The 26,819-nt window shown below is 48.6% G+C and overlaps 1 protein-coding gene across 1 annotated transcript; it reads right to left on the bottom strand.

Moving 5' to 3' along the window:
* Positions 1–5,313: 5,313 nt before the first annotated feature.
* On the bottom strand, positions 5,314–26,430 carry PGD (phosphogluconate dehydrogenase). The gene is made up of 13 exons (XM_020974145.2): positions 26,299–26,430; positions 24,773–24,848; positions 24,048–24,227; positions 20,192–20,257; positions 19,224–19,342; positions 15,830–15,899; positions 13,370–13,504; positions 11,876–12,065; positions 7,607–7,737; positions 6,852–6,985; positions 6,207–6,306; positions 5,915–6,037; positions 5,314–5,796 (listed from the first exon to the last, which is right to left on the bottom strand). The coding sequence occupies exons 1-13, from the start codon at positions 26,304–26,306 to the stop codon at positions 5,677–5,679; spliced, it is 1,452 nt and encodes a 483-aa protein (XP_020829804.1). The 5' UTR covers positions 26,307–26,430; the 3' UTR covers positions 5,314–5,676.
* Between the last annotated feature and the right edge of the window lie 389 nt (positions 26,431–26,819).

The following is a 26,819-nucleotide window of genomic DNA, read 5'->3' on the forward strand; positions in this document are numbered from 1 at the left end:
CTGGAAAGACTTGTATGGACTGATGCTGAGTGAAGTGAGCAGAACCATGAGAACATTGTACATAGTAATAGCCACATTGTTCGATGACAAATTTTGATAGACCTAGCTCTTCTCAGCAATACAAGGATCTAAGACATCTCCAAAAGACTCATGATGGAAAATGCTATCCACACCCAAAGAAAGAACTATGGAGTTTGAATGCAGATTAAAGCATGCTATTTGCTCTGTTTTTTTCTTCTGTTTTGTTTTGCTTCCTCTTGTGGTTTTTCCCATTGGTTCTAATTCTTTCTTACATGACTAATGTGAAAATATGTTTGATACGAATATGTATATAGATATAGATGATATAGATATAGATATAGATATACACACACATATATAGGCTATATCAGATTGCTTGCTGTCTTGGGGGGGAGAAAAATTTAAAACTTGAAAGCTTATGGAAGTGATTGTTGATAAATCAAAATAAGTTAATAAAAATTAAAAAAACTCAAAAGCTTATGGAAATGATTATTGATAAATCAAAATAAATTAATTAAAAAAGGAAGAAAGAAAAAAAAGAAATGATGAGCAGGCAGGCTTCACCCTTTAGCTGGTTCTAGGTCAAAGTTCCAGGGCAGAAAGGAGTGATCATGGTCACCAGGGAGCAGAGCCACTACCTGGGTAAGGACTGAACAATCCTCAAGACAGTAGAGTCAAGAGCTGATTTGTAGTATTTGCCTCTTTCTGAGCTGTAAATGCTCACACTGAAAACTCAACAATCAGCTCTCACAAGGGTGAGCTGGTCCCACCAAAGACACCAGTGAAGGGGATAAAGGGAGTAGAGTTTGAGAAGCAGAGAATGCCTGGGAGAGAGAATTGCGGTTTACCCAATTCCAAGAAAGCAGAACAGAATATCACAGAAGTGATATTAATATGAGACTGTAAGACAGACCACATAGGAAAAAAAAAAAGCATAAGCCAACCTCCCACAGAGGCTGGACAGTCATGGGGGACTTCAATTACCCAGAAATCAGTTGGAGATCTTGCTCTACCAAAATCACAGCCACTAACTAATCACTTCTCACCTTGTCTTTGTGATGATTTCATCCTTCAAAGGTTGGAGAACCTTCTTCAAAGACACTCCCCTTCCAAAGGGAACCTGATTGTCACCAGCCAGGACAAAATGGTGGTCATAGTAGGGAACCATTTCATCTCAAACTTTTGTGATCAATCAATAAGCATTTATTAAGCACCTACTGTGTGGCAGGCATTGGAGATACAAATAAAAAGTATGAAATGATCCCTACTCTCAAGGAGGGAGACACACACACACACACACACACACACACAAATGTGAATATAAAGAGAATGATTATGAGCATACACAAAGTTGTTAAAGACAAGGTAGCTTGGGAAGGAAGGTACTAGGGCCGGGAAGATCAGGAAAGGAAAACTTCACACTCATGGTGGTGCCCGGCCTGGATTTTGAAGGAAGAGAAGGATTCTGGGAGGTTGCGGGGGAGGGAACACATTCCAGGCATGGGGATAACTAAAGTCTTGGAGACTGACGAAGGAATACTGAGGGCTCAGAGAGAAGGCCAGTTTGGCTGGATCACAGGGTGTGGGATGAGACCGGAAAGAGAGATTGGGGGCAGGGTGTGAAGGGCTTCCAAAGTTGAGATGTGTCTAGTAAGAGGCGATAGGGACCCACTGGTGTTTATTGAGAAGGGGAGTAATGTGGTTAGATCCTGGGGCTCTGTGCCCAGGCAGTGCAAGGGTGGGAAGCCAAGCTTGGAGTCTGAAAGAGCTAGCCTCTGACACTTACTGGCTCTTAACCTCCCAATGCCTCCCAAGGAACTCCCTAAGACTATTAGCACTAGTAGTATGATCTGCCTCAGTGAAGAGAATGCCCACACTGGAAGCGCCTATAGCAAACAAATAACAGGTCCTCTCCTTCCTTGGGTCAGTCTTACCTACTGATAATATTCAAAAGGTAAAGGGATAAGACTGGGGTAGTATTGAAAAATGAAATATTTGGGTAGAAGTGGAATGGGCTGCTGGGGAAGATGGTGGGTTCCCCATCCCTGGAGGTCTTCAAGCAGAGGCTGCATGACCATTGGTTGGGTGGGTAGTACAAGAGATGCCTGTTTGAGTCCAGGCTGGCTGGGATGAACGCCGAGGTCCCTTCCAGCTCTCCCACCTTTTGGAATCCGATCTCTCTCTCTCTCTCTCTCTCTCTGTCTCTCCCCGTCTCCGTCTGTCTCTGTCTCTGCCTCTCTTTCTCCCTATTTTTTTAATTTTAAAAAATTTTTAATTTTTTATTAATTCATTTTGAATTATCAACAATCACTTCCATAAACTTTTGAGTTTTAAATTTTTCTACCCCTCCTTCCCCACCTTCCTCCCCAAGACGGCTCACAATCTAATATAGGCTACACATAGGCTATTAAACATATTTTCATATTAGTGCTATTGTAGGTAAGTATTAGAACCAATAGGAGGAACCGCCAGAATCTCTCTTCTCTGTCTCTCTCTCTCTCCCCTGTCTCTGTCTCTTTCTCATCTCTGTGCAAATTTTGAGCCATCTCCCCTCCAAATGTTCACGTGGACTATTTGTGCCCGACCTGTGCTAGAGCCTTCCGAGCTCGTAACGTTCTGATCAGCCACAGTTGGACACGTTGTCCCTTGACCCTGACAGCGATGTCATTTTGGTCCTCTTCTAGCACGGACAACAACCCACTTTCTGGGACTGAGGGAGAAGCATGGCGTCTGAGTTCTTAGCCCAGTTGTAGAACTGGCCACTAGGGGTCACCATCACACCGTGCAATAACGAGCCTTCACATCCTGCACCTAGCTCAGAGACGGAAGAAACCAGAGGCAGCTGGTCCAACCGGTCGGTCCTTGAGCAAGAATTCTTCGTCATCTCCACCACCACCACCTTCCTCCTCCTCCTCCTCCTCACAATGACACTAATAGCTAATATTTATCCAGCACTTCAAAATTTGCAAAGTCTTTTCAATTTATTCTCTTATTTGAACTACAATGTCCTTGACAAGGGGTCATCCAGTCTCTGTTTGAAGACTTCCAGTGACAGGGAGCTCATTACCTTTTCCCCTCTGGACAACTTTAGTCATTAGGAAGCTTTTCTTGACATGAAACCTTTCTAGTGCAGCAGGGTGGTGCAGTGGATAGAGCAGCAGGCCTGGAGTCAGAAAGATCTAAGTTCAAGAGAGGCTGGAGAAGGAAATGGCAAAACCGCTCTCATATCTGCTAAGAAAACTGTTGGCCACTGTGGGTCAGAGGGAAGATTCGAACCTGGGTCTTCCTGACTCTGATGACTGCTCTCCACCCCTGCTGCCCTCTCTTTGAGAAGTTCCTTATCTGGAGGCCACTGAGAGGCTCTCCCTGGCCTGGGCTGAGCAGGGCACCCAAGATCAGCCAGAACTAAGGCCTTGTCTTTAGTAAACAGGACACTGGGGCAACCACTTTAGGAAGTGGTAACGCTTTTTCTTCCCTTCCAGGGAAAGCAGTGCCGTGCAATGCTGAACCTGCACTCAGAGCAGGGCTCTGTGGCTTACTCCCTGTGCACCTGGAACACAGCAGGTGCTCAATGAATGCTTTGCTGACTGACTGCACAAGCCACTTTCTTTCCCTACAAGAGGAATTACATGGATTACATGGCCTCTGAGGCCCCTTTGACATCTAAATTTACGATCTTAGGGTCACACAGTCCACTGTAGAAACGCCCCATGAAGGATCAGGGCAGCAATTTTGTCTGCAACTTAGTTTTAGAGGCTTGACGTGCCCAGGGTCATACAGCCACTAAGTGTTGAGAGGCAGGATTGAACCCAGGTGTTTCTTTTTTTTATTGATTTATTTATTTAAGTGTTCTTTTCTTTTTAAATTTTGAGTTCCAAATTCTCTCCTCCCCTCTGACCTCTTCCCTCACCCACTGAGAAGGCAAGCAATTTATCAATTATGGGCAGCTAGGTGGCACAGAGGGCAGAGACCCTGGAGTTAGGAGGACCTGAGTTCAAATCCGCCTTTAGACATTTATTAGCTGTGTGACCCTGGGCAAATCACTTTACCTTGTTTGCTTCAATTTTCTCATCTGTAAAATGAGCTGGAGAAGGAAATGGCAAACCACTCTAGTGTCTTTGCCAAGAAAACCCCAAATGGGATCACAGACGGATATGAGAAAAACAATAAATGTCAATCATACATATGAAATCATGCAAAACATATGACACAGGTCTTCCTGATCCAAGGCTGACTCTCTGAGCAGATGGACCAGCCCCAGGAGCAAGAGAGACACAGGCTCAAAGGAGCAGAGCCAGAAGGCACCTCCGAGGCCACTTAGGCTGCGGCTGAACCCACGGCAGGCCTAGTGTCTGGAGATTCCAGCCTCCTCCTATCATTTCAGCACACTGCCACCCCCACCCCCACCAGTCTCTCTAGAGCAAAGGTCAGGACATGGGACACCAGCGCAGACTCGTTGAGACACATCTCAGGGGCCTTTCTAGCCCCTGCTAGGGCTGACTCCTCTCAGGATGGCTGAGAGAGGCTGGCTTGCCAAAGCCTCCCACAATGGCCAATCTCCTCTCAGCATGGGGTCCCAGCTGAATGGGGGATGGGCTTTGAAACAGGTCAAGGAGGAGATGGCCAAAATCAGGGGTGAGGGCAGGAACTGATGGACATCTTAAGTCCAATCTTGGAAAAGCTCAGTCACTGTGATGTATTTTCTTAAAGGGGAAAAAAACCCAAACAAATTAAAAGAAAATTGGGTCAAATGTAAGAAAAACTGACTACCAATCAGGGATTCTGAGCCATGACCCACATCCCAGGCTAGGGAACCACCAATGTCTGGGTGGGAGTAACAAGGGACTCCCGTGACCTTCCCCAGGAAGACCCGGAGGGGACAAGGAAAAAGCAGGCAGATCCCGACATGGGTCAAACTTCTGGAGTTGGAGGACCCCAGTTCCAGTCCTGCCTCATCATGTTACCTGTGTGACTTTGGGCAAATTACTTATCTCTCTGGTCCTGTCTGCTCCTCTGTAAGGAGGGGTGGCTGGCCTGGCAGGGCCCTTCCAGCCCCAGATCTGGCATTCTCTGAGCCTGACACAAGGGATGCTCCAGCACAAGGGGGCACCAGGGCACCACACACAGCAGCTTGGAATCCATCCCCGGCCAGGGCTGGACAGCTTGAGGAGCATGGATCCGGTGTGTGGAGGATTCTTCTTCCCCAATTCCATGGGTTGGCCTAGATGGCAGCTGAGCTTCTAGAACCTGGTGGTCCTGAGATGACAGTATTTAAGAGGCTGGAGACAAAACTATAAATATAATGGAGTTTTTATTAAAAGGTAAAAGAAGGGTCATTCCCCTGTGTAAGACAGACAAGGATTCCAGTTTGGTCAGAGCCTTTCCCAACCACGACGGATGTGTTGCTACCCTCCAGGAGCCTGTTTCCCGCCTTTATGGACCCTGCTCCCGGGGCAGAGCCGCTGTTCCCATGATCAGTTTCTAGACAGCTCTAAGAAGCAAGGGCAGAGGGCAGGAGAGGGGTCGCCGCAGTCGCCGTACGGACTCTACAACAATGATTTTCAGAGCTCTGGGCAGAAGCAAATGCAGTGCAAGCTGAGGAGGGTGGCAGGAATGTCCTCGGTCTCTGGAATTCCGACAGCAGACAGAGTCTGGTCAGGCATTGTAGGACGAGGAGGACACGTTGCCCCCATGGCCCGTCCAGTTGGTGTGGATGAAGTGTCCTGGTTTGGCTAAGAGTTCATAGGTGTGAGCCCCGAAGTAATCCCTCTGAGCCTGGAAAACAAGAAGATGTTGTACATGTGGATATGCAGTCACACTTCGGACACCAATTCCATGCCTTGTGCCGCTGGCCCGGCCAGGCTGATGCCTGACGCACACCCCAAGCACATACCTGGATCAGGTTGGCAGGCAGCATCTCATGTCTGTACCCATCGTAGAAGGACAGTGCGGTGGTGAAGCAGGGCATGGGGATGCCAGCCTGCACGCCAGTGCTGATCGCCCGCCGCCAGGAGTCCTGGACATGAAAAACCAAGCAGAGGCTTGATCAGAAAAAAAATAAATAAAAGAAATCTGGTTCGTGCTAAACTGCAGCTGCTCCCCTGGCTGAGGACATCAGAAAATGAGAGCCCTGACCACGCGCCGCTGGGCACAGTTAACACGCGGCTTCTTGCTGGTACACACACCTGGCAGTTCTGCACGGCGGTCTTAAAGAAATCATCCAGGAGAAGGTTCTGGAGCTGGGGGTTCCGGTCAAAGGCATCTTTTATCTTCCCCAGGAAGACGCTGAGAAAACAAGGGATAAGGCAGCAGGTAAACCAGCACCTAGGGAGGTGCAAAGTCCCATTTCCCACCTCTCTAGAGCATGGAAAAGTGAATCACTTCCAAGTGTCAAGTTCAGGGCCACACCCATGTTCGGCTGTGCCCCGTTCTCAGCTGCCATCAACCAGTGGAGGCCGGCAGTGAGACTGTCCATTCAAGCAGTCCATGCTCAAATATGAAAAAAGCAAACATTACAATTCATTTGTAACAATTTTAAAAAAACTTTTATGATTTGGGGAAAAACCCAGTTTCTCAGAAGAGCCCCAGGGCTCTGTGGTTGCTGCCAAGGCCTAAGCTTGGCGAGCAGATGGGCAGGATTGGCAGAAACACTGTGGAGGGGCTGGGCTGGACATGTGGGCTTCAAGGAGGATGCCTCGGAGCCCCCACCTGCAGCCTATGAGCTAACTCCAACTCCAGCACTGCTAACACCCTAAACGCCTCTGCTGGTGGGAGAGCTGATCCACCGTTTGTGTGGCCAACCTGTGGTGAAGCCAGGGAACCGTTCTCACCTGCGGATGATGCAGCCTCCCCTCCACATGAGGGCAATCCCACCATAATTGAGCGTCCAGCCGAACTCCTTGGCTGCCTGATGCAGAAGCATGAATCCTTGGGTGTAAGAGATGATCTTGGAGGCGTAGAGGGCCTGGGGAGGAACACAAAGACTCAGGCCGGGCTCTAAAAGCAGAAGGCCCCTGGGGAGATTCTAGGATTTCTGTGACACCTGATTTCAGAAACTGAGCAGAGGGGCAGAGAACCCCAGTAGTACCAGTGGGACCAGCTCCTAAGATCAGAGACGTTGGAAAGGACCTTACAGATGGTGTACTCTGACCCCCTCATTTTACAGATGATGAAACCGAGGCCCAGAGAAGACAATCCACTCACCAAAGTTCCTACTGGCAGCACTGCACCCAGATGACCTCTTAAATTCCTCCTGGATCTACTATTCTCTAATTCCACAGTGGGCAGCCTTGTCCTCAGGGGTCAGAATCCTGCCTCTCTCTGCTCCTTGCCCCACCATGGGCACGTCATCTCACTCTTGGGCCCTCAGTCTCCTCATCTCTAAGGGCCCTCCATTCCAGTCTCAGTCAGCACAGCAGCCTTTCTGAGACAGGCAGAGGGCAGGAGAATCATAACCACAACGCAAGGAGCCGCTGACGGAGCAGCACAGCCTGTGCAATCTGACCCCTGCATCTTCAGCACATTTCCTGCGCCATCCTCACTGCCTGGATGGGATAAAGAAGCACTTATCCCTCCTCACACCCACCTTTCGAATGTCCTCCAGGAACAACTTCTTGTCACCCCCAAACTTAGTCTTCGGGGGGCCTACCAACTTCTTGCTGGCTTGGATCCGCTCGTCCTTCAGAGACGAAAGACATCGTGCAAAGACGGCTTCTCCTAGAGCAAAGCAAGGGAAAGATGGCGAATAGCCCAGAGGACAGCAGGGATGGGCACTGGCAGCAGGCAGGGGAGACTGCGGATGGCTGAGATCACTCTGTCTGCCATGGGTAAAGTAAACTCCAATTCCACTCTCCAGCCTAAGTACGGGTAATCGTCAGTGGAGAACAATGGAAAATTCCCAGGGCAATTATGCGAAAAGAAGACAAGCGGCAGGTGTAAACTCCTCATCACCTGTGCACCTGTGATTCCCCTGGCACAGAAGTCCCTCTGCCCATGCAGGCTGGCACCTTCTCTGAAACTCTTAGATCAGGGGGGTCTTCACCTGATTCATGTCACGGACCCCTCTCGCAGGTGAGTGAAGCCAATGGGCTTCTTCTCAACAGAATGTTTTTAAAAGCATCAGACGGGCAGCTCGGTGGCACAGTGGACAGAGCACTGGCCCTGGAGTCAGAAGTTCAAATCCGGCCTCAGACACATAACACTTATTAGCTGTGTGACTCTGGGCAAGTCACTCACCCCCAACTGCCTCACAAAAAAAAAAAGATACACAGAATTACAAAGCAAACTAATCATACTGGAATAGTTTTCAAGATATTAAAAAAAAAAACCCAAGTTCACAGACCCCAGCTTGGGAACCTGTCTCAGAAAATCAAATACAAAGCCCAGTGGCTTCATGGGGCTGATAACACTACTGGGTGTGGTCTGGACCAGATTAAAATGTAACTGGGAAATATTTAACAAAATACATGAAAATACAATAACATGTGGATAATATTACATTTTAAAGCTAAGCGAGTATGTGGCCCACAGGGAACCTTAGAATTGAATTAGTGGCGCCTGTTTCTGAATTTGGCATCCTTTGATTCCAAGGTTAAATGACTGATTCAAGGTCATACAGCTAGTATGTTGTGGCAGGACTTGAACCCAGGTCTACCTGACTCAAAGATGGGCTCACTGTCTACTACTCCGTGCTACCTCTCAAACTATCATTCAGCTTCAGTGTCCTGTGCTGGACTCTAAGCAACCCTTTGATTCAAAGAGTTTCGTGGAACAGTCACCATTCACTCCCAGCTCTTCTATGCCTCTGCTGGCACTTGGGGGAAATCAAGTGACTTCTGCTTCCTCATCTAGGAAATGGAGACACAGGACAGCCTCAAAATCCCTTCCAAGAATGAAATTCAATCTAATCCCATCCCTACTGTAACACACTGTCCTAGGCACTGAAGATACAAAGAAACAATAGAAAGCAGCAGCTGCCTGATAACTGGTGGAGGGAGAAAACCCTGACAATCTGGGGGACCATGAAAGGCTTAGAGCCGAACCTTGAAGAAGTCAAGGAGTTCTCATTTTTCCCCCTTTAAAAAAAATTATCATCATCTTTTTTTACATTGCCTAAATTTCCGGCTGTGTGCTTTTTCCTCCCAGACAGCCATACAATATAACAAATGCTTTTTTTTTTAAAAGAAAAAGAGAAAAAAGAAAGAAAAACCGATCAATCCATAAAAAAAGCTAATCATATATGCAATGTTCTATGGACATTACTCCCCACCCCCAAGCGCTGCAAAGGAGTAGGGGGAAGTGTCTTTTATTTCTTCACAAGGGAGATGGAGGGGAGGTGAAAGTGCATTTGTGGCATCTGAGAAAGCCTGGGCTAATTCACGGGGGCAGAGATGAAAGGTCGAGTTTGGGGACCAGCAAATGAGCTCTGGTCCACTCATTCATTCATTGAATAAACAGATAGTGAGCAAGTACTCTGGGGAAGACCCTTCAGCACCTGCCACGTTCAGCATCGAGAAGAGCCCCAGCCTAGTTCTCCAGATTCTGTCCCAGGGGACCCCACCAAGGACCCTAACACTGCCCAAGCAGGATGACTTGGCATTTGTGGGGAAAGATGTGTAAGGCACCTGGTGCAATGACACCCGAGGGGCCGACGCCCTGGTGTTACACAAGGGCCAGGGGGAAGCCTTCACTTCCTCATCTGCTCAGGGAGCAAAAGCAGCAGGGTGCCCGAGGCTGCACCCAAGCCTTTCTCATCCTCGCCCAATGACACTGCAAAAACGAGAAAACCTTCTAGAGCTGTCTCTGAGCACAGCGATGTTCTCGTGTGTCACATCAGGGACAGACACAGAGCTTCCCAGGAACCCTCTATAATCTCCCTGGGTTTGGCTGAAAAGCAGCCAGCTTCCTTCTGGGCAGGCTTGGTCTCTGGCCTCACAAGGAAACTGCAAACAGGGTGGGGTGTGATTCAACAGAGGGAGAGGAGAGGAGAAAAAACAAAGTCCAGCCTCTTGCTAGGAGAGGGAGAACTTTGCAGATGATCAGAGTTGAAAATAGACTTAATTCCTTAAATCTGAAAAGACTAACATCAGCCCTCAGAGGGGCAGCTGACAGATGGAGGTTCAGATCTTGCCTCTGATGATGACCGTGTATCCCTTCTCTCCACACAGAAAGCCACCATCCTCCTTCAGGTTCTCACCGCCTTTCACCCGGACTCTGAGCCTCCAGCTTGGCCCCAAACAGCTGCCAAAGCACAGGTCTCACCAGGTCCTTTTCTCCTTTATGTAAACATCAGTGGGCCCCCAATATCTCCAGGATCAAATGCAAAATCCTCAGTTTGGCAATATCCTTTCCTCCCCTGGTCCCTTCCCACCTTTGCACTCTCCTCTCCACACATGCCACCTCAGCCACCCCGGCCTCCCGGTAGGCCACTGCCACCTCCCACAGCCCACCCTCTGCATGTAAGGTCTGCCGTGCCAGGAATGTCCTGGCCCTCCTCTCTGGCTTCCTTCAGGACTCAGCTCAAAGCCCACCATCTATAAGAGGCTTTCCCCAGCCCCCTAGCTGCTAGTGCCTTCCCTTTTCAGATCACCTCTCATTTACCCGGAATACATTTTGTACATGGTGATTCACATGCTGTCTTTCCCATCAGAATGTAAGCCCCACGAGGGCAGGAAATGTTTCTGCCTTTTTGTGTACCCACAGAGCCTGGCACATAGAAGGCACTTAGTAAATGCTTGTGGACTATGTGGACATGGTTCTCACTTCCTCTCTGGCCCTCAGTTCCCCCATCTACACACCTGAAGTGTCTGAAGGGAGGGGGATGCATGGGAAAGGCCTTGAGATGCCTGAACCACTTGGTAAATGATAATGGCAAACATTGATTGTTAACCTTCACCAGTGGCACAGCTCCACAACTCCTGTTCCAATGCCTTCTGAGCTTCTAAATGCATTAGAAAGGCACTGATTTGGAGGTGGGGGCCTCTGGTCTCAGACACATCAGTTCCAAGCTAGCCAGGGTCTCGTGGGCTGCCTCTTCCCATGCCTTTATTTTACAAATATGGAAATTGAGGCCCAGCAAAGGGGAGTAAGCGCTCAAGGTCCCACAGGCAGGAAGGCCTGCAGCTCCTGGTCAGTGTTCTTCTCCCCAGATGACGCTGCCCAACGAGAGACTCTAGAACTATTCCAAGATAAACCAAGATAGGGGACGGCACCCTGACCCCACAGTCAGAGAAGAAAGGGGCTGAAACGAGAGGAAATGGCTGAAATTTTCCTTTTTTGGTTTTTGAGACCCATTTTTTGATGCTGTCAGTGTGTCCTGAGAGCTCATGGCTGGCACTCTTTTCCATACTGGACAAATACCTATTTTTAAAACTTCTGTATACGCTAAGTGTCTAATAAACATTTGCCAAAAAAAAATTAATGGGATGACGACCGTGTTATCTCCAGATTTAAAGCTGGAAGAGATCTTCTTGTCCAGGGTGGAGAGCCCACAGCCTCAAGGCCACATGTGGCCCTCTAGGTCCTCAAGTGTGGCCCTCTGACTGAATCCAAACTTCACAGAACAAATCCACTTCATAAAAGAATTTGTTTTGTAAAACTTGGATTCAGTCCAAAGCCCACACCCGAGGACCTAGAGGGCCACAGTTTCCCTACCCCCTCTCTCGTCCAACTTCTCAGTTTTATGGATAAGAAGAGCAAGAAGGCTCACCAAAGTGAGACAAAAGCTCCAAAGAAAAAACCCCTGGCTTTCTGACCTCCTTACGTGCCCTCAACAGGCCAGCAGGGTCAGAACGGGGGGAGGGAACACGGGGCAAAGAAAGGCAGCTTCCGAGCGGGGAGGGGCGCTGGGCATTACCGATGAGGGTTACGGGGACTCCGTACTCCAGCGCAGAGATGGCCGTCCACTTGCCAGTGCCCTTCTGGCCGGCGCTATCCCTGATCTTCGGCAGGAGGTGCTGGCCATCACTGTCTTGGAACTTAAGGATATTGGCTGTGATTTCAATCAGGAAGGAGTCCAGCTCTGTCTTATTCCATTCTTCAAATACCTAAGTACAGGATGTGGGAAGAAATGAAATGATCAAATCAAGGATGAGATCGGCCATGTTCTGTGGCCACTCTTCCTGACCACGAGCCAGATACCCCATCCTCTAAAAATCCTGCTGGACCCACCGACAGCAGCCTCTATTGCATTCTCAGCCACAATAGCCAGAGGAAAAGGCATGAGAGAGCTGGTGAGGATGAGGAAGACAAATCTGGAAAAAAATTTTATAAGATGACGCAAAGTGAGAAAAAGATAAACTGAAGAACGGATTAAAAGGTGACCACACACACACCAAGGCAACAGATGGAATACTAGACTTGGGAGTCAGGCAGACCTGAGTTCAAATCCTACCTTGGACATCTCTAAGCTGTGTGACCCTGGATGGGTCACCTGACCTTTCCAAGCCTTGATATCTATGGTGGTACCCTCACAGAACTGTTCTAGGGATCGAATGAGATCTTTGTGAGATGCTCTGCAAACCATAAAGTGCCACAGGAATGTTTTTAATTAAGTGTTCACTGTGCGCTACGCATCTAGAACATAAAGAAAGGCAGAAACGGCCCCTGCCCTCAGGGAGCTCACATTCCAGGGGCAGATCAGGACATATGACATAAACACAGAGTGGATGGAAGGTGAGGACAGCCTTGGTAAAAGCAGGGAGAGAGCCAGCCGAGGAGTCAGGAAGAGTTGGGTTCAAATTCTACCTCTGACCCATTCTAGCTGGGTGACCCTGGGTAAGTCCTTTGACCTCTTAGTGTCCCAAGCAACTTCTAAAGACGCTAAATTACAACAAGTTTCCAATTTTGGGCAGCAGAGAGGGTTTCACCCCAGGAAACACCCAAGTGGCATCACAGACCAAACTAAATATAAGAGGAGAGAATGAGAACAAATGGACAAAAAAGGCTGATGGGACTTTCCCAAGCCCTTATCAGAGAGAAACTTCTCATGACAAAGACAAAGAATTAACCAAAAAGCCTTGAGAGAGTGACACGGCTGGCATTCTGACTTAATATTCCCTTGCCTCTCCGCCACGATGGAGGCATGTAAAACATTTGGTGTTTTTAAAACAAAAGCATGAAAAAGCACTTACTATGTACAGAGCACTGTGCTAAATGCTGGTGAGACAAAGAGAAAAGACAAAGATAAAGCTCCTGCTTTCAAGGAGCTCATGTTCTGATGTGGAAGAAAATATACCAAAAAGAGAGGGAGAAAGAAGAAATGAGCAGAAATGTATTTGAATGAACCACTGTCCTCCTGTCCAGCTTCCTGCTGTGTGGTAGCAAGCACAGGGCCAGGCTCCAGACTCACCTTGGCCATCTCATCATGCTCCATGCCCAGGACATCTTTCATCAGGTGGTAGGCTTCACAGATCAGCTGCATGTCTCCGTATTCTATCCCATTGTGCACCATCTTGACAAAGTGACCAGCACCCTCATCTCCCACCTATCAGAGAGAGCAAGTGCCACAAGGCCGTGAGAGGCTGCTGGAGCACCAGAGCCTACACTGGTCTACTTCCAGCAGGGAGTTCCACTGAAGGCAGGCTCAGAGGCCCTCGCCCCTTAAGGACAGACTTGAGGCAAATACAGATAGCAGGGGACACCTAGGCTCTTGCTGAATCCACTTCCCTGTTCTTAGCCAGCTAAGTTTCATGCTAAAAGACGACCAGAGAAAAGGACCTACTGCACAAAAATATTTATGACAGCTCTTTCTGTGGTGCTAAGAATTGGAAATCGAAGGGATTCCCATTAACTGGAGAGTGGCTGAATGAGATGTGGTATATGACTGTAATGGAATATTATTGGGCCAAAAGAAATGACAAGCAGGATGATTTCAAAAAAACTTGGGAAGTCTTATATGAACTGATGCAAAGTGAAGTCAGCAGAACCAGGAGAACATTACACACAGTAGCAGCAATACTGCACGACGATCAGCTGTGAACGATTTAGCCATTCTCAGCAATACAAGACAATCCCAAAGGATTAATGATGAAGCATACTATCCACCTCCAGACAAAGAACTGATACTGTTTGAATATAAGCCGAAACATGCTATTTTTCGCTTTCTTTCTTTTATTTGAGTCTTCTTGTACAAAATGACTAGTATGGAAATGATTTACATGATTGCATAAGTATAACCTACATCTGCTTACTGTCTCAGGGAGGCAGGGTTAGAATTTGAAACTCAAAACTTTAAAAAAAAAAGTTAAAAATTGTTTTAACATGTAATTGGGGGGAAATTATACACACACGCACACAGAAATATAAAATACAAGAAGGCCACAGAGCTTCTGTCTAGTGTAGTATTAGTCCTTTTTGACTTAGTGACATAGATTCAAGGGTCCCTCCCTCAGGGCAGGTCTTTAAAATTCAGGATCGCCGAGACCTCCCTGGATCTCCCTTTGCACCACTTTTAGAATCTGTATCCCCAGGTGACACAAAAGGCCCCATTTTCCTGGGGTTGTTCCCTCTTGGATAAGAACTTCCTCACAAGTCAAAGCTGGAGATGTTTCTTCTATTTAACACCAGCTAATATGGTCAGAGACAGCATACTACAGCAGGAAGAGCTCTGGGTCAGAGGCACCAGGGTTCAAATCCTGGTTCTGCCACTCAATCCTTGTGTGACTTTAGGCAAGTCCTGTAAGATCATACCGAGTGGGAAGAGACCTGAGGGGTCATTTAGTTTAATGCCGCCCCCTTCCCAACACCCCTTTTTACAGATGGGGAATGTGGGGCCCAGAGAGGCTAATGGACTTGCATGACACCACAAGGTTTCCATGACAACCTTCAGGGTGGAGGGATGACTGAGACTTCTTACTGGAGGACCGGGCGACCTCACAGCCTCTCCCCAGTTGTTCCCTTACCACAAGGGTTGCTCATAGGTCAAACAGAAAGGGCAGATTTACTGCAGGGGATGAGACGATGAGGTCCCCAGGAGTGGCCAGGCCCAGCCCAGCAAGGCCGCCCTCCAACCCTGCTCAGGCACACACTCGGATACCTGTTTTATCTCTAACAATGGCAGCTCTCTGGGACAGAGCCAGCCTTGTCTCCTAGAACATGGAGTGGGACCTCGGGGGGAAGTGAAGACACATTTTAACAGCAACACAGGGAAGCACTAAAGTGCAGAGGAAAGGACACTTAACTTGGAAGCTGAGGATCTGGGTTCATATCTTGGCTCTGCCATTTATTACCCGTGAGACTTTGGAAAAGTCATCTGAGTCTGCCAGGCCTCAGTCTCCTCATCTGTCTGAGATCTAGATCCTGTAACTGTGGTGGAGGGGGAAACCTGGAACCAGAATCCAGGCACTCGGTTTCAAAGGCTGGCTGTGCCGATTACAAGTGGTGCAACCCATGGGAAGTCAATGAAGTTCCCCTGCAGGCCTCAGCTTCTTCATCTGAAGACTGTCTCTGAGGACCCCTCCAGCTCAAGATCAATGGTCAGATGAAGGGCTGGAGCCACCTGTCTCATCTGACAGTGGACCAGAGAAAGTCCAGGGTCCAGGAGCTCCAGACTTCTCCATCTCCACCCAAAACCCCACGAACAGTCTAGATCACAGCAGCCTGTTTAATCTACTTCTTTCTCCTGAGATTACCCATAGGTGGGCTCTTCCCCCAGCAGTTAACAAGAACCTGTGAAGTGTGATGCCACAAAGCTGACCCCTGGGATGCTGAGAACCTGCCATGCTATAGGAATGCCTCAGGCAGCTCCGCTGTCCTCTCTGGCTGTGCTCACCCCCACCCCCCAGCTCTAAGGGTACAATGCAGTACTTGCCCAATCACAGCAGGGCTCCCCAGTGCCCACTTTGGCAGCGATGCTTTGGAAGATTGTCTTGATGTGGGGCCTGTGGAAAGGAACACAGTCAGCTCAGCAGCCAGGAAGAGAGGGGCCAAGGTTTCCACCCAACACTCCATGGTCCCAAGAATAAACTCTCTTTCTTCTAATGGGGAGAGAAGATCCCCCATTTAGGGAACAATTTCCAGGATAATCCCTGAACCAAAAGGTACTCTCCAGCTACTCGATAAGCAGGCCCCTCTTTCAGCTCTGAGGGGACCACTGAGACAGAAGTCAAACAGAGGGTGGGGCAGAGTAGGGCAGAGAATCACTTTAAAAGCCAAAGGTAAGAATCCTGGGTGGAAACAACCATTCCAAAGAATCAGCACTTCCCAATGGGAGAAGCCCCTCACTTCTCTTTCTTCCTCCAAAGATATTCCTATGTACTTCTCCCCTCCCCCCCCATCTACTTATCTCTGGCTGTATTATCCCTCCCAATAGAATGTAAGCTCCTTGAGAGTGCAAACAGCTTCGTTTTTGTCTCTGCAGCCCCAGGGCCTGACAGAGAGCTCTGTTTGTGACACTGTGGCATCTGAATATGAGGGACTGTGGGTACCCTAACACAGGAAGGCTAGCAAGAATTCAGAAAAGATACATGAACTGATACAAAGTGAAACAAGCAGGGCCAGCAAAACCACACACAAGATGGCTACAACAATGTAAACACTGAGGACAACGTGGTGGGGAAAGGGGGAAGGAGGGTCTCCGGACTGGGAATGTCACATAGACTGTTATACTCGCTTCCTGGGCAGGAGACTGATGTATTAGGAAACAAAGGTGATGTAAAAATAAGACAATAAAACATTCTAAAAACGTGTTCAACTGAACCGATCATTAAAAGAACGAGCTAAGACTCAGACTGGCAAAAGAATTAAGCAGTCTCTTTGTCAACCAGTCAGCTCTCTTCTCACTTGGCTTTCGGGAGTGCAAAAAGTAATTCTAAATCCCTTTGGTTGGTAATTTACAGTTCAAAGCCAGCTTGGGGAGAGGGGGGCGCCCAACTCACATCTTTCAAAACTGAGAAGGTATTTTAATCTGAGCAAGAACTCTGCAACAAAAATCTGGGAAAGGGCAAGGGCTGACCCAACTACATAAAAAATCCAGGTAGGGTGTGTGCATATAAATAACACATTTTTACTGATATCTTCTTTTTTTACATCACCTATTTTCTTTCTTTCTTTTTTTTTTTTTGTCAAAGACCAGGTTTATTAGAACATTGACGGGAGGTGGGGGAGATTTAAAGAATCTGCCATACTGGCCAGAATCTAAAGGAATCTAAGCATTCGTATCACTGATGCAAGTGGGCCAGATCTCAAGAATCTGAGCCTACATCACCTATTTTCTTCCCGAGTCCTTCTCTCTCCCAGGAAACCATTCCTTACTACCACTTTTCTTTTGAGGGGAGGACAGATACACTGTTACTGAGGAGAAAAGTGTACATGGCTACCCATTTATCCTTCTCTCTCCAGCTGGGCAAAATAGTCACCATTTTGAGACAACTGTATTTTAAATTTTTTAATCTGCCAGCTGTTAACAGTGGGCTACTTGGGGGACTCCATCTGACCATTCCTGGGGAAGGCCCAGTGATCATCAATTTAAGTCAACAAATATTTATTAAGCTCCTACTCTGTGCAAAGCACACAGCTGGGTACTAAAGGTGCAAAGACACAAATGAAAACGGAGGGCCCTGCCCTCCAAGGGCAAGAATTAACAAGTCTGGCAGGAGATGAGCAGTAAACATGTAAGGTGAAAGGTTAACACTGCTCCACCTCTGAACTTTCCCATAAGCCTTTGCTGCAGTTTCCCCAAAGCACTGTCTGAGAAAAGTGAGGGGCCATGAGCAGGGCAGGCGGCTGTATGTGCATCTCCCTCCCCACTCCCCTAGGCCCAACAGCTTTGAAAAGCAGGTCCCGTCTCTTCAGACTGCAGCATCCTGAAGGGCTTCCTTGTTTAGACGAAAGCCAAACCAGGTCAATGGGAGAACAAGCTGCCCCAAAGTCACCCTTGACCCTGGGACAGTTAGAGAGGAACCTGCTGAGCCCTGATAATATGCATATTCCACTCTGTAACACTGGGAAGCAGACTCTGAGAGGACGAGGCTACCTGTCTCTATCTCCCTCACCAAGGATCCTTCCTTTGCTATTTTCACCTCTCTTCTGTCTCTGTCTTCCTGTATCTGGCTGTCTTTTTTCTTTGTTTGTTTTGTTTTCTTGCTTTTTGATGAGGCAACTGGGGTGAAGTGACTTGTCCAGGGTCACACAGCTAGTAAATATTAAGTGTCTGAGGCTGGATTTGAACTCAGGTCCTCCTCACTCCAAGGCCAGAGCTCTATTCACCTGGTTGTCTCTTTTTTCTGGAGTCTTAGTGGAGATGTTTTCCCTCAGACTAATTTTTATATATAATTAAATCATTTGCAATTTTCAGTTTAGACTCCCCCCTTCCCCTTCTCCCTAAGCTCTATGACACTCCTATTTTCTTTCTTAGACACATCCCCGATTCTCCCCACCAGCTTTTTCAAAGGTTTCCCCTGCTTTCCCATCTGTCCAGAACTATTCATTCATTCATTCATTCAGCCAATGCATAGTAAGAACCTGTGATGTGCAAGGACTGTGCTGGGTACAGAGGAGGTTATGCGGTGAGTCAAAAACAGGAATGAGCACCAGCCTCTCTGCCTTTATGCATCTCACAGTCCAGGGAGATAAGGCAGGACAGCGGCAAGCTGGAGCTGGGGGCGAGCAGTCAGGCGCATCAAAAGCAGGGATTCCAAGGCTGCTCGTTGGAAGTGAGCGTCTCTAACCCTGGGTTTGCAGTGACACACAGCTCTTGAACACAGGGAAGGGCCAGGTAGGCCTTCTCACCAGAGGAGCAGCAAGGCTGTGTGGGCTGGGTATTCCCGGGTACTGAGATTCCTCTGTCCTACAAGGATCCCTACTTCTTTCAACACCAATCTGCCACATCTCTTCCTTTTGGCAATAAAATGTGATGTGACAAGTCCCTCCCAATTTCTCCCAGTGTATCTGCATCAGACACAAGGCTGGTCCAGTTGAAAAAGCAAGGGCCACTCCCCAGGCCCGTCATGGGCTGCACTCAAGGGTCCAGGGCGGGCCGTATCTTTTGAGTCTGTTTTTGGGCTTAGCCTCATTTAAGGAGGGAACGTGAATCTGACAGACAAGGGACATCAAAGGGGTGAACAGCTGTCTGAAGAGTGTCTCCAACATCCTTAACCCTGCCTGCTCAGTACACACCTCCACAACTGCTCCAGAAGTTCAGACTTCTCCAGAGCTGGTGAGGATTGTTTAAGCACCTACTATGTGTTCGAGGTCACTAGACTTACCAGGCTTCTTTGTTCCCTCCAGGCATGAGAGACGGCCCGTATCGGGCCCCATCCTCGCCACCACTCACACCACTTCCCACAAACAAGATGCCTTTGGCCTTGAGGTCTTGGCACCGCCTCTGAAAGGGAGAGAAAAGGAGGTCCATTACACATCAAATAAAATCCTCTTTCTACACAAGGATGGGGTAAGGGGCAGGGAAAAGAAGGGGAGAAGGATTCTTCCCCCTCTCCCCCCTAGCTCTATCATAAAGGGATCTGAGAGCCATAAAATGACCTGGAAGTACAAAAAGAGAAGGCAAAGACAGGTTTTGGAATGGGCCCATGGGGGACGGAGGTTCAATGAAAGAGGCTACTTCATACCTAATGTCACCTATCAATGTTACTGGGGAGGAGCCTTGCTCCTCAGGACTCTCCAGTAAAATAAATCCAATTTTCCAAAGAGATGAAGCTAGTGGAGAGGCCTTAGAATCAGCATCACAAGAGAGTAAATCAAGCCCCCTCCTCTCAGCAGGGAGAGGAAGGACCCGGGGCAAGTGAAGCTGCTACTTCATTGGATGGAGCCTGGATATCAGGTTTTTCCACTTAACTATTTTTCTGTTACAAGAGCAGGTTCAAATGGAGAGGGTTACGTGGGGGAGTGACTGGGGTGCACAAATAAAATGCATCAATAAACTTATATAGTATTATAAAGTAAATTGTTACTGCAAAGACACAAAGACATTAATACACAAAAGTCAAACCAGGAACCTCCAAAACCAGTTCTGAAATCCAAACGCCACTCCAAGAGGAGGTCAGTGCTGGCACCCAGGGCTGCTGTGGACAAGTCCCAAGTCATCTTGGGTCAGAGAAGGGGCGCTCCTTCCCACACAACAAATCGGAATGTGAACACAGTCAATGACAGCCCCTGAACGTCCTCAGTCCTGCTCTCAAACTTTGGGCTTTGGACAGAAGGAGAGAAAAGTACTTACTGTGGTATCTCTATACTCTGAATTCCCCCCATCGATAATAATGTCACCAGCTTCCAACAAGGGCACCTGTGACAAGACAGAAGTGTTAAGAGGAACACCTGCCTCCCCAAGAAAACCCAGTGCAGTCCCAGGAATGTAACCAGCTGAGTAAGGCTGGACCAGAAACTGTCCCAGGAATGCCCAGATTCCCAAGACCATACTTGGCCTGAGATGCTCAAGGCAGCTTATTTCAAAGTCGAAACAAGAGAACCCAATCAGAACCATGTGCCTTTTAGGGGTGAGAAAAAAGAAACACAAGTTGGTTTCTAAAACTTACAAAGAATATCCACTGAACCCCTAAAATCTATTCACAGACCCCAGCTTAAGAATTCCTGGTCTAGAATCTCTGGACTCCCAGACCAGCATCTTTCCACATGACTATTCTGCCTCATTAATTATCTCAAACAGAGGCATCAAACACGTGAGCTGCATGAGGCCCTGGACACTCCTGGCGATGGCCTGAACCAGATTAAAATGCAAGTGAGAAATTTAACAAAATAAATAAAAATACAACAAAACAAGGGTAATATTACATTTTAAAATGAAGTTGCTATGAGGCCTGCAGGGATTCTTACACACAGTGTCATAGCTCCTATTTCTATGAGTTTAACATCTGGATTAACACCATAAGGAGGTAGGAGAAAGCTGAGACTAGGATACCTGCTATGTGTAAAACATTGTGGTAGGCACTCAGGGAGATACCAACTGGATCTTGCAGCTTAGTAGGCAGGGAAGAAGCCTGCACAGATAACTACATGGCACAGTATCACCAACCAAGTACATTACACTAGAGAGGGTCAAAACAAAGGTCCCAGGGCAGAATTCTGGCCATTCATTGGCAAGGAGGGCCAGAAAGGGTCGGGGAGGCCTGGAGAAAGCTGTGGGATCTGAACAGATGCTCCTTCTGCCCCCAATCTCAGGTAGAAACCGACACAGCCTTTTTTAAAAAAAATAGGTCCGTAAGACCCCTTGGTTCTCTCCCACTCATGGCATGATTGGGCAGAAGGAAGGCAAAAGAGGCCTGCCTCTTTCACTGATGTTTACTGAGGATGTCTCAGAACGTTGGATGTGGAAGGAGATGCCTGAGGCACCAAAATGGACCCTAACCCTCCTGCTGCCTGCAGCTTTCTGGTAGGGGGCATTCACTCCCTGAGCCCCCTGCTAACCAGCACCATCCCCTCTGGACCCCGAGGGTCAGGAAGGGAAGAAACTGAGGTTAGCTGTGGCACACAGGCTCTAGGCTGGTAGGAGGGAATCGTGGCAAGAGTAAACTCCAACTCCCAGAGTCTCTGAAGAGGCTTGGGGCAGAAGGGCCCCACCCACCACCAACCTCCTCCAGGGCACCTGCCCCTTCTCCAAAATTACTTAACTCTCTCCTTCATTTCCAGCCACGTCAACCAAACCGCCGTGGTCCCTCACTGATATCTCTGGCAGCCTGGAAGACACAGGTTCCTCACAAAGGAGCCAAATAATACAAAATGTCCTTTTCCCTGCTCCCTTCCCAAGGAAGAAGAGCAGACTGACTGGTATAACTGAAGGCCCAGGTGTCCAGCAAACAGCTCACCCCGAAAAGGTTCACAGCCTGCTTAGTCTCAACTGCCCAGCCCAATACCACTCGGTCCATCTAAGAAGAGTCTCGGACACGTGGGGCCCCTCCCAGCGGCCCCCTGGGCCTCCCTGCCTGGGGCTGTAGAACCTTTCCAGCCTCATATAGCAACTCCACATACTTGGGACCCAACCTGAGAAAGCCCTGCCCAGGCACACAACGTATTCCCGTGCTAGGAGAACTAGATGCTCGAGCTCAAGGCTGAACTCTAGGCAGGCCCCTCCCAGAGTGTCAGCTGCCTAAGGACAAGCATGTCTCCTCTGCCTCTGTCCCTCTGCCCTCCCAAGCCTGCCCGGCACAGCGTCTGCATCTCAGCCAGGCCGAGGGGTCTGAGGGCCTGCAGTCCCTAAGCCACGGGCAGCCCAACCCCTCTGTGAACTAGAGGCCAGCAGTGGACTTCAGAACAGCCTGAGGAAGAAAAGCAAACCTTCAACGTGTCCAAAGCCGAAATGTGACCTTTCTCTCTAAACCCTTCCTCAGACTTCACTATTTCTGTGTGGATCAGGGATCTTGTCTTCAGTTTGTTTTTCAGTATAACAGCTGTCTTTCAATAATCTTCTGTACTTTATTTTACACGCTTTAAAACATTCTTCTGAGAAGGGGCCCATAGGTTCTACTAGACTTCTGGTGGTGCCCAAAGAAAGGCAAAGGTCTGCAGTGCCAAGTTTGTCTCGCCCCAAGAAGTCCCTCCTGGCTGTGGCTCTGCCCCCAACTTCCTGTCCTTTAGCACCTAGCTCAAGTATAACACCTGTAAAACCCTTGGCCAACCCAAGGACTACTAGCTATTCCTATTTCTCTCTCTCTTCTCAAAAACTCTTACTCGTTAAGAATTTCCCAGGTTGTGGGGCAGCTAGGTGGCACAGTGGATAGAGCACTGGCTCTGTAGTCAGGAGGACCCGAGTTCAAATCTGTCTTCAGACACATAACACTTACTAGCTGTGTGACTTAGGGAAGTCACTTAACCCCAATTGCCTCACACATACATACACACACACGCACACACACACACACACACCCAAAAAAAGGAAAAAAAAAATTAAAAAGAGTTTCCCAGGTTGTTTCCCCTCTAAAATGTCCTGCTTGCTTAAGTATCGCCACTCCATCATTGGTGGGGCTGGAAGGGAAGTCTCAGCCACTTTGTCCAGCCTCCCGCATTTATACTCGAGGCAATGGAAGCCCCAGAGAAGGCAGAGAACAGTGGGGAAAGGACCTGGGTTCAAATCCAAGCTCTCTGACTTCCTACCTGTGTGTCCTTGGGCAAGTTGCTACTTTACCCATCTAAGCCTCAGCTTTTTCATCTGTACCATGGAGGGGTTAGACGAGATGACCCAACATGACCTTCACGCCCCTGCCAGCTCTGGGTCTGTGATCCTAAGGGAAGTGACCTGCTCCAAGTTATACGGATTTCAACAACCAGTCCTCTGACTCCAAATCCAGGGTGCCCTCTATAATAAAAGCTCTCTGAGAGCAGGATCTGCTTTCTTTTTGGTCCTCAAATACCCAGAATTCAACACAATACCGGGCCATACAGGAGCACTTAGGAATGCTTTCTGAAGAGCTTTCATTCACTTCACCAAGCACTTTACATATGTTAACTCACTTGATCCTTACAAGAAACCTGGAAAGTAGGTACAATGATTAATCCCATTTTACAGAGGAGGAAACTGAGGCTGACAGACATTAAATGACTTGCCCAAGGGCACACAGCTGGTAAGTGCCTGACAGTAAAATTCAGGGGTTAGTATTGCTTCCTCTGGAGGGCTCTTGTTATTAATAATTAGGTAATTATTTGAGAATTACTGACTTAAGGGAATACTGAGAACCAGATTTTAAGCTCTGGTGCTAAGTCTAAGAGGTAAGGTAGGCAATAGACTCATTTCATAAAGAGATAATAACCACATCTGTTAAACCCTTTGAGTCTGTCACAGATAAAGCTCACACAAAAGAGCCCTCGTGCTACTATTATTACAGTTAATGAGGGGTTTCCCAGAGTCACGCAAATTGCACACTGAGGGAATTCCTACCTCTAGCGTGGGGGTGGCCTAAATGGAGACAGCTCAGGTCACGAAGGCCCAGTCCACTTCTGGTCTGTTTAAGAATCTAAGCAAGCTAATTCGGAGAAGAGGCTGGGGGTCTGGGAAGAAGAGCAGAAAACTAGGGGAGGGGAGATGGCATCAGCTCGGCGCCAGGTGGGACGAGACCAAGCCTCACCAGTTTCACAATGAAATCATCGACGGCCTGGCCAGCCTTGACAAGCAGGATGATCCGACGGGGTTTCTTCAGCTTGGAGACCATTTCCTCCAGGGAGTGAGCTCCAACCACCTTAGTCCCCTTTGCCTCGTTAGCCAAGAAATCATCAACTTTGGAGACCGTTCTATTGAAAGCACACACCTGCAAGGGAAGAAGTCTGACTTGGGGTCTGCCATGAATTAGGACTCAGAATCTAAGGTGGGTACAAACCAGCTCCAAAGCAGAGGATCTCAGATTCACACAGAGTTACAGTTCCAAGGCCACTTAGTCTAGGATTCAGTTAACTCTAGCACCCTGGCTTAGATAAAACTCATTTCCTATTTGGCTACTGGGGAATCAGTTTTTTCAGAGCCCATCAGGCCCCCTCAGGCCTCTCCAGAGCCAGAGCACTGCCCTGCCTAATCTGTAGCTCCAATATTCTCCTAGGCCTCAGATTTTAGTGCGCAAGCTTTGAAAGACTTATTCCACAAAACTACAATTCTTCATGATCTCCAAAGAGCTGGTCCTCCTACAAAGGGGCACTGGTAGTTTTCTTTCTTTTATGAAAATGTTTCAAGGAATAACCTGGAATGTAGTGAAGGATAACATCTGCTATATCCAAGTGTCTGGTCACCCTCTGCTCCCCCTGCTCATGATCACACCAAATAGCCACCTTAGAATAAAAAAGCATCATTTCCTCTACTCACCACAAAGCCATGGTCATTCATGTTTAAAATCAGGTTCTGGCCCATGACAGCCAGTCCAATCAGTGCAATATCAGCTCTGGAAAAGGGCAAAGAGAAGTGTGTCAAAAGACTCTCAGTCACTAGAGACAACCCACTCCCAAATGAGGAACCCTCACTTTCCGGACCCTGCTAGTGAGGTTGCCCCAATGGACCCAGCATGTAATTGATATGACTGTTCCCTCTAATGGTGCAGAAGGAAATTCAGCCATCTCTGCCCATCCTGTATGCCTCTTGTCCACCTCCACCCCTAAGTTTTCCTAGTTCATGGTCAATTTCCTACATTTACCATTCATAACTGGGAATAATTAATAATTAAGTCTTTTTTAGGGGAAGTCTTTCCTGTATCCACTGCCACCCCAACAGAGAATCTCACTGTAGCCAATTAACCTAAAAAAAGATTGCCCCAATCTAATAAGTATGTAAGTTATCTGTTGTAGAAAATCTGGGCAGGTCTTCTGGTTTTGTTCCTTGTTTTTTTTTTTAATTTTATCTTCCTTGCTTTGTCTCCCCAAAGAACCAGGGCAAGGAGCAGATTGTTATCTAGCCCAGGGCTCTGACATCTGCAGGCTTAGTCTGTGTCTGATGAGGAGCAGGGAGTGCACCGCCCTCGGAGTGCAAGCCCTGGCTCCAAAACTTACTAGCTGAGTGACCTGGTCAAGTTTCTTAATCATAGCCTCAGTTTCCTTTGCTGTAAAATGGTGCCAACAAGTTCCAGTGATGTGGTGCTTTTAAGAATTATAAAGTGTTTTCCTTGAAACAACCCGGTGAGGCAGGTACTACAGGTATTCTTAGCACCCCCATTTTAAAGATGAGGAATCTGGGGCTCAGGCAAGCTAAGTGACTGACTGCCCCAAGGTCACCCATTTGGGGAGTGTCAGGTCCAGACTTCAAATCCTGGGCTCCAGACTCCGAGTCCCCGGGGGGATTCTAACCCACTAGGGCTGTACAACTGTCCACCATCAATTCTTAAAGGGCTGCCCAGAAAGGTAAGGTGCTGCTTATTATTACTCCCTAGCTGTGTAGGGCGGGTGGACCTCAACGTTCTCATCTGTAGAATAGCCAGGTTAGGACTAAAATCTTGATCTCCAAGGTCCCTTCCCCGTCTAAGATTCTCGAACAGCCCCCTCTCCCCCGCCCAGGATCCCCCAGTCCCCTGGGGTGGGGTCCTCCTTCCAGCCTGGGGAGACAAGGAAAAGAGGGAAGAGAAAAGGAGGCAGAGAAAGAAAGAGGAAGGGAAGAGAAAAAAAGGGGAGGGGAAGAAAGGTGGAGGAGCAGAAAGTAAAGGGAGGGGGTGGACAGGAAAGGGGGGAGCGGGGTTCTCCATCCCCCTGACCTCAGGGCCCCAGCCCCCCAGGAGGACGGGCACGTGGGGAGCTGTCCCCCCCCCCAGGAGAAAGAGCAGGGGCTCAGGCTGCGGAGGGGGCGGGGGCTGGGCGTGGCCTTGGAGCGGCGGGGGTCCCCGGGTCTGGCTCGGCTCGGGCACTCACTGGGCCATGGCGGTGGACAGGACGGGCCGGGCAGACGGGGCAAGGCAGCACTGGAGCGGCGACAGGACGAACGCTCCCGCTCGAGGTGCAGCCTCGTAATCAGCCAGCCTAGGCTCCGCTCGTTCTCTTTGGCGACTGCGCCCCCCCGCCCCCTCCCGAGCTGGCCAATCAGAGAGCAGGAGGTCGGGGAAGGTGCTGCCGCACCATTGGTTCGCCCGGGCGCCTGCTAGACCGTCTGAGATCGAGTGGCCCCGCCCCCGGGGCTGAGCCGGATCAGTGGAAAGTCGATGTTATCGATCGTTTAAAGAGACCCTCGGGCGTGGGAGCTCAGTCAGTTCCCTTTGGCTCCGGGGCAGCGCTCTTTCCTTCCTGGGATCCTAGGCGGTCCGGGTTGTGGGTTGTCTGGGCTGGAAGCCAGTTTTCCTGCCCAGGGTTGATCCCTTGAAAGCCCTGGAGTTTACACTGAGAATAATCCAGTGCCGTGGACAGGGAGCGGGGGTTGCCCCACTTAGTCCGTGGGT

This window comes from Phascolarctos cinereus, unplaced genomic scaffold, assembly GCF_003287225.1.
Source record: "Phascolarctos cinereus isolate Bilbo 61053 unplaced genomic scaffold, phaCin_HiC Scaffold_726;HRSCAF=1367, whole genome shotgun sequence".
NCBI lineage: Eukaryota > Metazoa > Chordata > Mammalia > Diprotodontia > Phascolarctidae > Phascolarctos > Phascolarctos cinereus.

Coding starts and splice junctions, on each gene's coding strand:
- PGD (XM_020974145.2), bottom strand. Junction 15,900..19,223: donor GGAGGGAACAAAGAAGCCTG/GTAAGTCTAGTG, acceptor TCCTTTCCACAG/GCCCCACATCAAGACAATCT. Junction 7,738..11,875: donor AGTCCCCGTAACCCTCATCG/GTAATGCCCAGC, acceptor GCTTTGCTCTAG/GAGAAGCCGTCTTTGCACGA.